Consider the following 12383-nt stretch of genomic DNA (forward strand, 5'->3'; position numbering starts at 1 on the left):
AATGCTGATTCAATTGGGAAATGCAGCAATGGGGCAGCTACCACACAAAGACACTTTTTATTTTCTTTCATTCATGATGTTTCGCCACATGGTATACACATACTGTGTGTGCAGATGATATAAAGGGAAGATATCAGTGTGTTAGAAGGTCAGTTTCTTTAAGATTCAATTGTTTAAGAGTTACTGTAAAAAACAAATATAGAAACGCTTCTCCATCACAATAGATAATGAGTTTGAGAGTGTTTACTCAGACTTCACACCCTCCTTGATGAGGTTGAGCTCATAGCACAGGGTCTCATAACGATATGCCATACGGATCTGGGCCACGTTGGTCTTACGGATGTCGTTGCCCTCCGGACCCTCCTTCAGGTAGTCGTTACCCAGGAAGTGGCTCTTCTCCTGGAACACAGAAGAAAACCACAAGCGTGTTTTGGTGCGAGTATAAAATCCCTTCTGTTTGTAATCTCTTCGATTTAAGAGCAGCCTGCATGGTGTGCAGCCTGCACGATGTCACCGATATAAAAAGAAAGGCACATCTTACAGGCTTTTTATCGAATATGTTAAAATGTCAACAAATCATCACCACAGCTAAAGGAATACTTCACCCACAAAATGATCATTTGTAAGGGTTTAACGAAAATACATGTGTTTGGTAAGCAGTGAGCATACGTTAAATGAGACTTATTATTATACTACACGAGTTGTGTGTGAGTTTTGACGTTTTGATATAGTTTTGCTGATGTTAAACACGGCCACCATTTACTTCTTGTATTTCTTTAACATTTCAAGGTAACACGGGGTGAGTAATTGATGTACATCATTTTAGGGGTGAAGTATTCCTTTAAAGCTCTCCATCAGGTCTGTTACCTCATCAGACAAGGCGCTCTGCAGGACACTGTTCCTGGAGATCTCACACATGTCGCAGGTACTGAGCTTGAAGACCTGGGCTGCAATGGCGTACTCTTCCATCAGGGGTTCCTGTGGACATAGGATAGGCCAACACTTACACTCTGATATTTAGATCACTCCTACTTCCAGTTCCTGAAGCTCAAAAGAGACCTGTAGACACAGCTTCCACCAGATATAGTACATGCATTTGCCATGAACTGTGGAAGGCAGCTTTTTCCAGCAGTAACTGTGTTTGTATATTGTACATTGTTATGCATGTTAATTCAATGTATATTCCAATCTATTTCCGTTTGAGTGCGCTGTAAATTACTTTGCCTATACAACGTACAAAAACTAAAATGCATTCATCTGTAGATGTAATACAATACTCATTATACGCAGCACAGCATGCACCATTGTCTACTCTCTCCATGTGCTCAGACCTTGGTGTAGTGGAACTGCATGGGGTCGTCGGTGGACAGAGAAACGATCAGGCCTTTCTTGTGGAACTCCAGCAGCGGGTTCTTGGCGTATTCCAGGAACAGGCTGTTGTTGCTGAGAGGGGACATGGCGATGGGGATCTGGGTCAGGAAGTACAGGTACTGCAGCACAGGACTCTGCGGGTGGAAGGTTGATAGATATATGATCAGTTTACAAGATCAGGTTCAGTCAATTTATGACATTACAGACAGTCTCGGATCTGAAACAGCACTTGGCATAACATAGAAATCAGTTGAAGATTGTTGCAATAACCCGATTAGCAATTAATACACTTTACACATTAGCATAGCAATATACCATATATCCATCTAACTCTCAGATAAGAGATTATATCAAGAATAAAAGAGTCTTTGTTAATTACTTTTAATTCCTCCAATAAAGAGAAGCAGGTCTTTTGTACTATTTAACTGTGCAGAGATTACGAAAGATGTGAAGGAAGATTATTGGACCAGTACAAAAAAGTTGTCATCGAAGTAAAACATTAAAACTTAAAATACCGCACAGAGTGCATTTATCACCTGCTAATCTTTCCAAATTTAGCTTGATGCATTCAAAGGTTTTTAACTAAATGAAGAAACCCTTTCTTGCATATATTACGTTGACTGCATCTGCCATTTTAACTTGGGTTTTTAGTTTGAAGTATGTATGAGATGCTCAGGGCAGCTACAGTATGTTGGTTAGTGCTGTATCATCAGACATGAGCGCTGCTGAATTAAAGTGCTACTTCACAGTGAGTGAAGAGAGGACAGACCTTCTTGAGGTTGAGGCCGTGAGAGATGTTGTCAGCAGTCATGAAGGCAGCCAGCAGATGGGTGATGGCCCCGGCCTCCCCGCAGTGAGGCCTGAACGTGAATGTGTTCATCCCCCTCTCCCTGGAACGCAGAAGATACACAAGTATTATACTATCGACTTACTGTAAGTATTTACTAAGGAAGATTATCCTGGCAAAACCTTTTTGTTTCACCTGTTCTTGAGACACAGGACAGAAAACAGTTTGGATCAGACTTAGAAAATGTTCTCACATGCCTCTCAGGGCTTCCATTGTTTAACACAAAATGGTTGAAAACTCTCATAAAACATTACATAATCAAAAAAGTCGAAAAGGTTTTTACAGAGACAAAGTTACTGACCTGCGGAGCTGGTTGAGCACAGTGATGTTGGCATACATGTAGTAGATGTAGTAGGTGTAGGAGGGGTTCTTGGCGATGTCCCACTCCTCTGGTTTGGGGCTCTTAGTGCAGAACATGTGACCGCTGTGCTTGGACTCATCGTCCACACTGTCGAAACCTGTCACCTACACCAGGAGGCAAACAGAGCTCGATGAGGTTTAAGAAAATAAGGAAGTTCAAATCAGTGTATCCTAGATTGTCGTATGTTATGTTCCTATTCTTAGATTTAGATTTATTTTGGGTGTTGTTTATTTAGTAAACACACATTTATTCTTTACAATTTTTATGTAATTCAAAAAAACATTATTGAAATTTGACTAGATCCCTTAGGGGAGAAGGTGGGGTCAGAAAGGTTAGGGGATTGTAATTCCTTTTCTTGCTGAAGGGAGGGTAGGCCACATATTTTTTCCTTACCCCATATTTCAATCTTATTTATATATTTTATGGATTATGAAAAAAAAAGAGAAATCAAAATGATGGTTTACATGTGTCATTGAGGTGCATTGTGCCATATGGGGTGGTGTGAAGATATGAGGTCCCCCATCTTTTTTGGGGTAAAGCCTTTTTTTTTGTAAGTGAAAGGTTCAAATAACATTTTGATAATCCTGGAGAGGGCCTCTAGTTTTTAAGAAAAATAAAATATAAGATTCCGCACCCCTTCCCATCCAAGTAACTGTAATACAGTCCCTAATTCATGGCAGGGAAATCTGTCCTTTAATCAAAATACGATTTGATATGTTGCTGCGTCCGAGCTGTTATGATCATCCCTCATCAGTACTCATGAATGCTTTTTGTAACTGTTTCTGACTCACGTGCTGGAGGAAGATGCTGAGCTCTGGGTTGGAGTGTGGGTCGATGGTAGCCTGGAACACGGGAAGGAAAATGTTCTCCAACATCTTGCCAAAGTGGGGCACAAAGTTCTTGCCTCTGAAGATGTCACTAAGATAAAAGAGGGACAACAACATTAATTTACATATGAATTCTAGTCGTCTTTCACACCTTTTGAGCCTTTCTTTCAAACTTACAGGAGAGTAAAAATAGATTTTTCTGAACAGGATAAATAATTCATCTGTCTCACAGTTGGGTCGATGAAGAAAGAATCGAGATTGGAAACTTACTAGATCCTGGGTATTTGAATCATCCACTTGAGGTGTGGGGAGAAGACTCTGTGCTTGACGAACCAGCTGGACAGCTTGCTCCACTCGCTGGTGTTGCAGCCATAGATGGACAGACGAGGCTCAGCATACTGGTACTTGGCATCCTCCAGGTCACTGGCTACTTCCTGGTTTACAAAAAGGTAAAATCGGGCTCAGATCACATGAAGTTTGGCACATAATAGAAGATACCTTTGGCAGATGAATAAACAGATACCGCTTGTGCCAACTGGATGTCAGTTGGGTTACACACATATAGATCTTTCATTGTCCTTTATTTCCAGAAGTGTTTTTCTGTAATGTTTCTGTAATGTTTCTTATCTTATTCTTATGTAGAAACTGACCTTGATGATGGTGGCAAAGTATTCTCCACTGATGTGGTTCTCTGTCTTCATGTACAGGTCACGCAGCTCACTGGCTCCCACAGGGTTGTACTTGGCGTTGAACTTATCGAAACGCTGGAAGGTTTGTCTTCCCTTCAGAGAAACAAGAAAAGAGATTTAGATCCTAGCATGTTGACTGAGGGGATGGGACAATAGGATTGATTTATGCTCAATACAAACGTTGTAATAATGGCAGTTTTTGAAAAAAGATTATCCAAATGAATAAAAACAGAAATAAAGTTTTAACCATGTGCTTTAGATGTTTGAATTGTGGCCATTGATGTTATATACGGAATGTATTGCATTGTCTACCAGTATATATACAATCCTACAATTTGAACAAATAATGACAAAAATACAATATTTTTTAACCTTTGACTAAGTGTACTCAGTGGTGGATCAATAAAGTTTATTTTAACTTGTAATAGAAAACAATAAATATTGTTTTATTAATCTGAAACTGAATTTTCAAAGTAACTGAAGTTATCAAACAAATGTAGTGCAGTAAATAATATAGTATTTGCGTCTGATTTTTAGCGGAGTAGAATTATAAAGTAGCATAAATTGGAATACTCAAGTAAAGTACAAGTACCTCAAAATTGTACTCAAGTACAATACTTAAGCAAAATGTACTTAGTTACTGTCCACCATTGGGTGTACTTACAATAAGAAAACCAATACTATTAAATACTTGGATGCTGAGAACAGTAATGTAATGGCAATGTCTCATGTAACAATTAGTAGCTATGCATTTAAATTATTCTGTCTGTTCACATCTAAAGTTTGTGTTCCAACAGGTGAGTAACGTACAGCGTGCACATCCAGGGAGTCCACAGTGAGGTCATAAGGATGCAGGTGCAGGGACTCGAAGAGCTCCTTCATGGTGACCTCTTTCCCTTGAAGTTTATGCACGACGCGATCAGCGTCCACGCGGTAAGACCTCTTGATGAAGCGCAGCAGGTGCTTCTGGTTCATGCAGGCAGCAGCGTGGATGTGGGTGTCCACCTGGAATGGCAGAGAGATGATGGAGAGTGGATCACTGGAGGTTTATGTAGTGCAATAACTTGGCTTGGTCACAAGAGGGAGCTAAAGACACACGACAGGTGCATGGTAGCTGTAAGTGAGTAAAGAATCTCATCATTTATGTACATGTGAATATGTTTAAAATAGATATGACAAGACCTAACTTAAAATGTTTAAAATGTATCCATCACCCCTCCACGTTAAATTGAAAGAATTTTGAGGTTGACTTAGAGTTAGTTTTTTGCAGCTTTTTTGTTTTAAGGCTAAATTAGAAGCAGTGTCCATGCTGAATGCTTTTCATGGCTACCTTCCTGCAGTTGTAGAAGTCCCTGTGGGGGTTCAGCTTCAGCTCCTTCATCTCCTCCATCTCATTCAGCATCTCATGCACATTGAACTTGGACATGAGGAACTTCAGACGGCGGTGAGTGTAAGTCTTACTGAAAAACAAGGAGAAGCATATTAACACGTACGGCTGTCAAATAGTAAATGTACATATTTGTAAGTGTTATAATGATGGCCTAGTGGGCCACTGTAGGTAAAAGAAGGAATCCAACCTTGCAAAGTGAAGCGATGTGTTTCTTTGACAAAAAACACTATTTACTAATTTTCTTTTCTCTTAAATGTGAGACTGTAATCTCAAAGAATTTGAGGGTTTTTTTCTTGCAAATTTAGGATTTTATTATTATTAGAGAAAATCCAAGTTTCTTTCCCATAAATGTTCGATTTCCATCTCGGAAATATCTAGTTTCTTCTCGGAACATCACCCCCCATTTTTTTAATACTGTTGTCGTATGTCATTTTGTTGTGGACCTTTCTTGCTCCCCTGTGTGGATCCCCTGTGTGGATCCCCTGTGTGGATCCCCTGTGTGGATCCCCTGTGTGGATCCCCTGTGTGGATCCCCTGTGTGGATCCCCTGTGTGGATCCCCAGGACCATACACTGAGAACTTGTAGTTGTAGCAAATGACTTAACAGTCAGTCAAGCCTGTGGGTCATCTACATGACATCATTTCAAAATATCTGGGTTGTACAGAAATTGGATACGGGTCAAAAGAGATAACTGAAATATTTCAATTCTAAAGATGTTAAACTGAGCAACCAACACATTTCAAAGGACTCACGTTGGGCCCAGTGCAATGAGAGCAATGAGGAAGTTCATGTCGTCGATGAAGGTGTCGTAGTCAGGGCAGGGCAGGTCTTTGGGCTGATGCTTGTCAGCAGCTGCAGCGTCGTTGTACACAAAGATGACACCATCCTTCATACGAGCGACATATCCAAGATTCTTTGGCAGGCTCTTGGTATCGAAGGGGTCTTCCCCTTTCTTTGGAGGAGCTATGAAGACTGATGGATGCAAAGGTGGAATGTAACTAAGTACTAAAGTACAAGTACAATTTTGAGGTACTAAATAAAGTATCTATCTATCTATCTATCTATCTATCTATCTATCTATCTATCTATCTATCTATCTATCTATCTATCTATCTATCCATCTATCTATCTATCTATCCATCCATCCATCCATCCATCCATCCATCCATCCATCCATCCATCCATCCAACCACCCACCCACCCATCCCTCCCTCCCTCCCTCCATCCATCCATCCATCCATCCATGCCTGGATAATAGCTCATTTCGGTTACTGCAGGCAAAATAGTAGATAAAAGACTAGTTGTAACGAAGGTATAATTACCAGATATAGCGACATCAAAAGGAGATTACTGGCCCATAATACACATTCATGTAACGCGTTTCCCCGAGACCAAAACAATTCCGAGTCCAACAAGACACAAGTCCAAGACTTGAGTGCGAGACTAGACTCAAGTACTATAGCCCTGCTTGAGTCTTTTCTTTTCATGCCACCTTCTACTTCTACTCTACTACAATTCAGAGGGACATATTGTACTTTTTACTCCACGACATTTATCACATTAGGGATACCCAATGCTATAGAAAACATCTCGTTCGTTTATTTAAAGCCCAGGTCCACCACCCTATTGAGCCTTTTCTCCTCACTTGGCTGCACCTGATCTTCAATATTGAAGGTCTCTCCCTCGATCTCACACAGGAACTCGGAGGCCGTCCGTGGGTAGCGCTGGAGGGCCAGCCTCATGTACTTCTCCCTGATGGTCAAGGCCCGGTACAGACCCTTACAGGACAGCTCATAGTCATCCGTGGTCACCTGATAGATATGAGATGTTACAGATATTACAGTTGTGCAGATATGCTGCATTCCATGAACGGTCATTGACATATCTTAACAAATGTGAAGTTTTGAGTAGGATAAGCAGAAATGACAATTAGCTCCTCCAAAGTGTGTCTCTGCCTGTAAATGTCAAACCCACCATCATGAAACCTAAACCCCGGCCTGCTCTCAGATGAGCTCCATTCATGGGCCTCTGTTAGTGAGAGGGAGGCTGCGAGGGCACTGACACACAGATACATTTAGTCAGTGAAATTTAAAGTCTGCAACCATGTCAACCATGTTTATACTCGTTAAAGCTGGAGTGTGGAACGCTTTTGCGGAACGTAATGAGGAGAATAATAATTACAAATATTCAAAAATGAAGGAACTTATTTAAGTTAAACTAAACAAAAAACGTTTAGTTTTTTTAAGAGTTTAATGCTACTTATTATGATGGTTTTACATCAAAGCTTTATCCAGGTGTCTAAAGGTGGGTGGTATTTTCTAAAAATAGAATGAAGCGTACTCCGGAGGCGTAGTCTCCGATGACGGCCACTCTCTGGAAGTCAGGCACTTCCAGGTAGAGGGGCGTGTCCACCTCCACTGACACAACAGAGGAAGCAGCGTGATGGGTACCGCCCACAGGCACAGACATGGTGTGGCACCGCTGGCGCCTCTTGCTGTGGATAAGGAGAGGTGAGGTTTAGTGTTGGCTTCATCCATCGTCAAAGTTTCTGAAATGTTTGTTGTGAAAGCTAAACAATTGCCCTCAAGATTGTAAATATAAGTATTGTTGCAATGTGAAACGTGTCATTTTGAGTCATCCGGCTGACTTTTGCCTGGTGGGTGAGTGAGGCGAGGGAATGCGCACATTGTTCATTTTCACATACCACCCACATTGCAAAGATACATAGCCGGTTTAAAATTGGCAAAGTTTCCATTTAAAATGTTTTGTTTTCTCACCATGTAATGATGATTTTGTTGCGCCACAAGCACTGACAATACAAAATCTCCCGTCTCACCGTTTCTCAACATCATCCTCAGTGTGCAGATGGTGGGCCATCTCAAGGTTCATGATGGGACAGTCGTCATCCACATCGAACATAGAGATCTCATCGCGGACGTCCTCGTTTTTGGTCTCTGACGCAAAGACCTGTTCCGCGAAGGCCCGCATCTTATCATCGGTCTCTGTAAAGCACAGCTAAAGTTTGTTCGGGTAATAACAGAACTGCATTCGGCTCCCATTACACCATGCAGTGCTAAACCAAACAGGCTGTGGCTCAGAGGCACAAACAGAACTTCTTGACCGCTAATCTATGCTGCATGAATATGACCGCAGAATGATGCAGATTCATGACAAATGAATGGTGCACTTGACATCCTACATCTATGATGTAAAAAAAAGGCGCATACATTACCTAAGCTGATGTGTACAGCGTCCAGCACATGCGTTGTATATATGACCAAATATTGACTCAGCCACTACAATTCTGCAACCTCGACCTCCAGTTTGGTCCCATGCACATAGAGGAACAACAGTGATGAGGCACTGACACACATTGTCGACTGAACTCATATGTACAACGACGTGTTAGGGCCATTGTAGGTCAAATATAAATGACAGAGTTGGTAGAGGGGGTAATATTCAGAGAAAGAATCTGAATTTCCCAGATTAAAGTGGTACATTTATGAGGAAAAAAACAAAAATATTTTCAAATTTACGACTGATGCAAGGATATCGCCACGCTCCATACAGTTGCACTTCTTAACTATCGTGTGAAATTCCCGGCGACTGGAGTGATGGGGTTCCTTGACCCAAACATTTTTTTTTTGTGTTTTCGTAAATGTATGACATTATTCTCAAAAAGAGTTATTTTATTTTGAATATTACCCCTCTCTCCCGGCAACGTAAAACATATTTTTTCACCTACAATGGCCCTGTTTACACTGTCTACATATGGATATAAGATGGTAAAGCCTTTTAAAACGTGTGTTTTTAACTCCAGACACAGTTTTCTTATCGTCTCTCACTGTATATTTACCATGTTATTATTATTCTCATCAGTCAGGATGTAAGTGAGATGATTTTGATTGGAATTTATCAATATGTTGAAAGAATGACAGGAAAAGAGGATCAATGTCCAAAAGGACTGGAGTTATGAACCAAGCTTTTAACAACAGTTCTTCAACAAGCATTCACATTTCATAAGAAACACAATGACAATACGCAGCTTGAGTACTTGATGCCTATTTATTCTGGAGATCAAACTATACTTGTTACATGCACTTACTAGTCAAGAGCCAAGGCTTCCTACTCTAAGACAACAACTCCAGTATGGTACATATGACTAAAGTGATTTGGGGTTCTGCGTCTCACCCTCCATACTTACTCTGTTGACCTGATTACGCCAAGCAAGAAAGTAGCACCACCCGGAATAAAACCCAAAAAAGAGAGTGTTAGAAAAGCATTGGTTAGAAAGGTGATACAAACCAAACCCTTTACTGTGTGTTACCGTATATGCATAACAAAATGTAACTGCTGTAGTTATGAAACACATTTTAAGGAACAGAGACTGTACCTGCACTGTAATATTTATCAGTTATTAACAACATAGAATATAGATTAGAGGATATGAGCAAGGAAATGAGCTGACTTTATGATGAATGGATAAGTGGGATTAAGGTGACACACAGTGTGAGGATGAATAATGGGGAGGACACATGATTTGTTAAATTGAATTCACAGTTAATTAAAAAAAAAAAAAACAGCAGCTGGACAAAGAATGGGTAATTGCATCTTCAAGAACCATTCATGATTTTGTGATGTCAGCGCTTCCACTGGAGCAACTCGTTTGGATCAAATATGCAGGATAGTGATGTGATTCCATGACTGCACCGCTACCATTACGAAACGTCTCATGTAAAGAGGCGTTTCCTCTGTCTCCCTGGCATTCCTTTGATGAGTTCGAACAAGTCTGAAGGTCAATTAGGTCTTGTTTGTGTGCCGCTTTGCTAACTGATAGGCATTCCTACGCTGGAAGAGTCATTTATTAACATAAATATTCACATCCAGTTCAGTCTTGATTGATGATGCTGTGTTTGTAAATTAATAAATGGTGTCCTTTTTCACTATATTCCATTACTTTCCATTTCATATGGTATGGTATGAACGTCTAGTTCGTTTACCAAGATCTATATAACCAGGTTGCATTCAAATGCTCTTTGGAGAAATAATATTGGGTGATGTGACTGTCTCACATCCATACTGTAAACTATGCGTTTGAAATGCTTTACATCTTCCCCAAACTCAGAAAGGGCCTCCCTCTGCTGAGGAAGCAAAAAGTCCCAGTCAGGGTAGGACGGTCCAGGTTAGAGGGAAATTAAGCAAGTGTGGCCGTGTCTCAAAGCACCAATAATATTGAATTAAGAGAACTACAAAAAAAAAAAACTTGTCCACAGGCTTTGCATATTTTTGGGGACTAATCCTTTAGTAGAAAGTAGTTAATTAAGTTGATTATCTAAGGAACGTCTAGGTTCAGCACAAAAATCATTAAAGTAAATGAAATCAAGACGGTCTGCATAGCTAATTATGGATGTGGGTAAACTGGCTCTTTAATAATAATATTTAAGACTCATCTGAATTGATCATTAATACATTTGTTATTCGTTCTACACGCGTGGGAGTTTGTAAAACCTGTCAGCATTGACTGCACGACAACACTGATGTGAAATCTTTCATAGTATCACAACATGTGGAAACTATCTCAAACACATTCTCACTCCCTATTAGTTAGTCCTCCAAGCTCTTCAGATAGCAGCTGGTTAGATCATTGCATTTCTATTTTTTACCTCTTAAAAAACTCTTAACGGTATCATGTAGGCAGTATGGTAAGCCTATAAATAGCAACCATTACAACAGCATTTTTAATAGTATATATATATATATATATATATATATATATATATATATATATATATATATATATAATGATAGAGCTTTTTATACTGGGGATAAACTAAATGAAAGAACATTTAAATCACATCCATCAAACATCCACTCTTGACATTTTCACAGCTGATACTGAATTACACACTAGATTCTGCACTGAGTTTTATGAGAGAATTGAGCTCAAGGAAGGTATTTCGACATTGGAATCACAAAAGTCACAAAGGTAAATAACATTTTCATTGAACATTTATTAATTCTTAGAAGACAATGACACTTTGTGATAACTACATATTAGTCGGTATGGACTTCATATATGCATTTTAACCTCAATGAATATGTCATTAAAGCGGTCAGTGCACTCCATTAAAGTGTCAATGTAACACAGGCAAACACCTGGGAATTTATTACCTTAACAGCTGTTGATATACACATGGCAAGAGGTGTGACCCCTGTAATATGCATTCAAAGCATATTTGCAAAGTTATGGGAATTCTCACTTCTATTCTTTCCATACATATCGACAAGAAGACACGAGAGAGGAATTTGACAAAAAGGTCAAGTTTTTGATTTGTTTTCCATGTGTTGGCCCAAACATTGCATTGAAAAGCATGACAAAAATAAAAGTGAATACACTTTTGGTGAAGGCTTCCCTCGGTTCATCTTTATAGTCATGTGTCAATATAAAATAACCTTTTTAAAATGATATCCACTCTTTCTATAGATGAGCGTGAACGCTCAAACCCAGAGTCATTCTGCCCATACTCACCTGGCATTAAGACTTTAGGCATGGTGACGCTCTTCCAGTGAAACACTCTCTGAGGACCGGGAAAGGTTGGTCAGCTATTGGGCCACAGCAGTAGGAAGGAGTGAAGCCCTGTGCCTGGTCTTTGCAATATTAGGCTCCTTCTGCCTCTCACGTGTAACCAGAACCTGCTATGCCCACAAGAGACACGCCTAGACGTAATGGGGGAAACACATATGTGTCCAACTCTATTTTAAGTAGTCTATATGCACACAGAACTCCCTGACAGGCCCAGCGTGTAGACAAAGACTGTGTGAGGGAACTTGGATTATATAACTCCCCGATAGCTGCACAAGTAGCTCTGCACATGCTTTAGTGGGATTTTAGATGGG

General features: G+C 40.1%; 1 protein-coding gene across 1 annotated transcript; it reads right to left on the reverse strand.

Moving 5' to 3' along the window:
* Positions 1–32: 32 nt before the first annotated feature.
* ampd1 (adenosine monophosphate deaminase 1 (isoform M)) lies at positions 33–12167 on the reverse strand. The gene is made up of 16 exons (XM_029434960.1): positions 12016–12167; positions 9691–9699; positions 8323–8488; positions 7827–7980; positions 7132–7297; positions 6239–6458; positions 5426–5555; positions 4906–5100; positions 4057–4188; positions 3677–3840; positions 3371–3497; positions 2520–2683; positions 2141–2261; positions 1332–1505; positions 868–978; positions 33–399 (listed from the first exon to the last, which is right to left on the reverse strand). The coding sequence occupies exons 1-16, from the start codon at positions 12035–12037 to the stop codon at positions 244–246; spliced, it is 2211 nt and encodes a 736-aa protein (XP_029290820.1). The 5' UTR covers positions 12038–12167; the 3' UTR covers positions 33–243.
* Between the last annotated feature and the right edge of the window lie 216 nt (positions 12168–12383).

The sequence above is a fragment of the Cottoperca gobio genome, chromosome 7 (genome assembly GCF_900634415.1).
Source record: "Cottoperca gobio chromosome 7, fCotGob3.1, whole genome shotgun sequence".
Taxonomy (NCBI): Eukaryota; Metazoa; Chordata; class Actinopteri; order Perciformes; family Bovichtidae; genus Cottoperca; species Cottoperca gobio.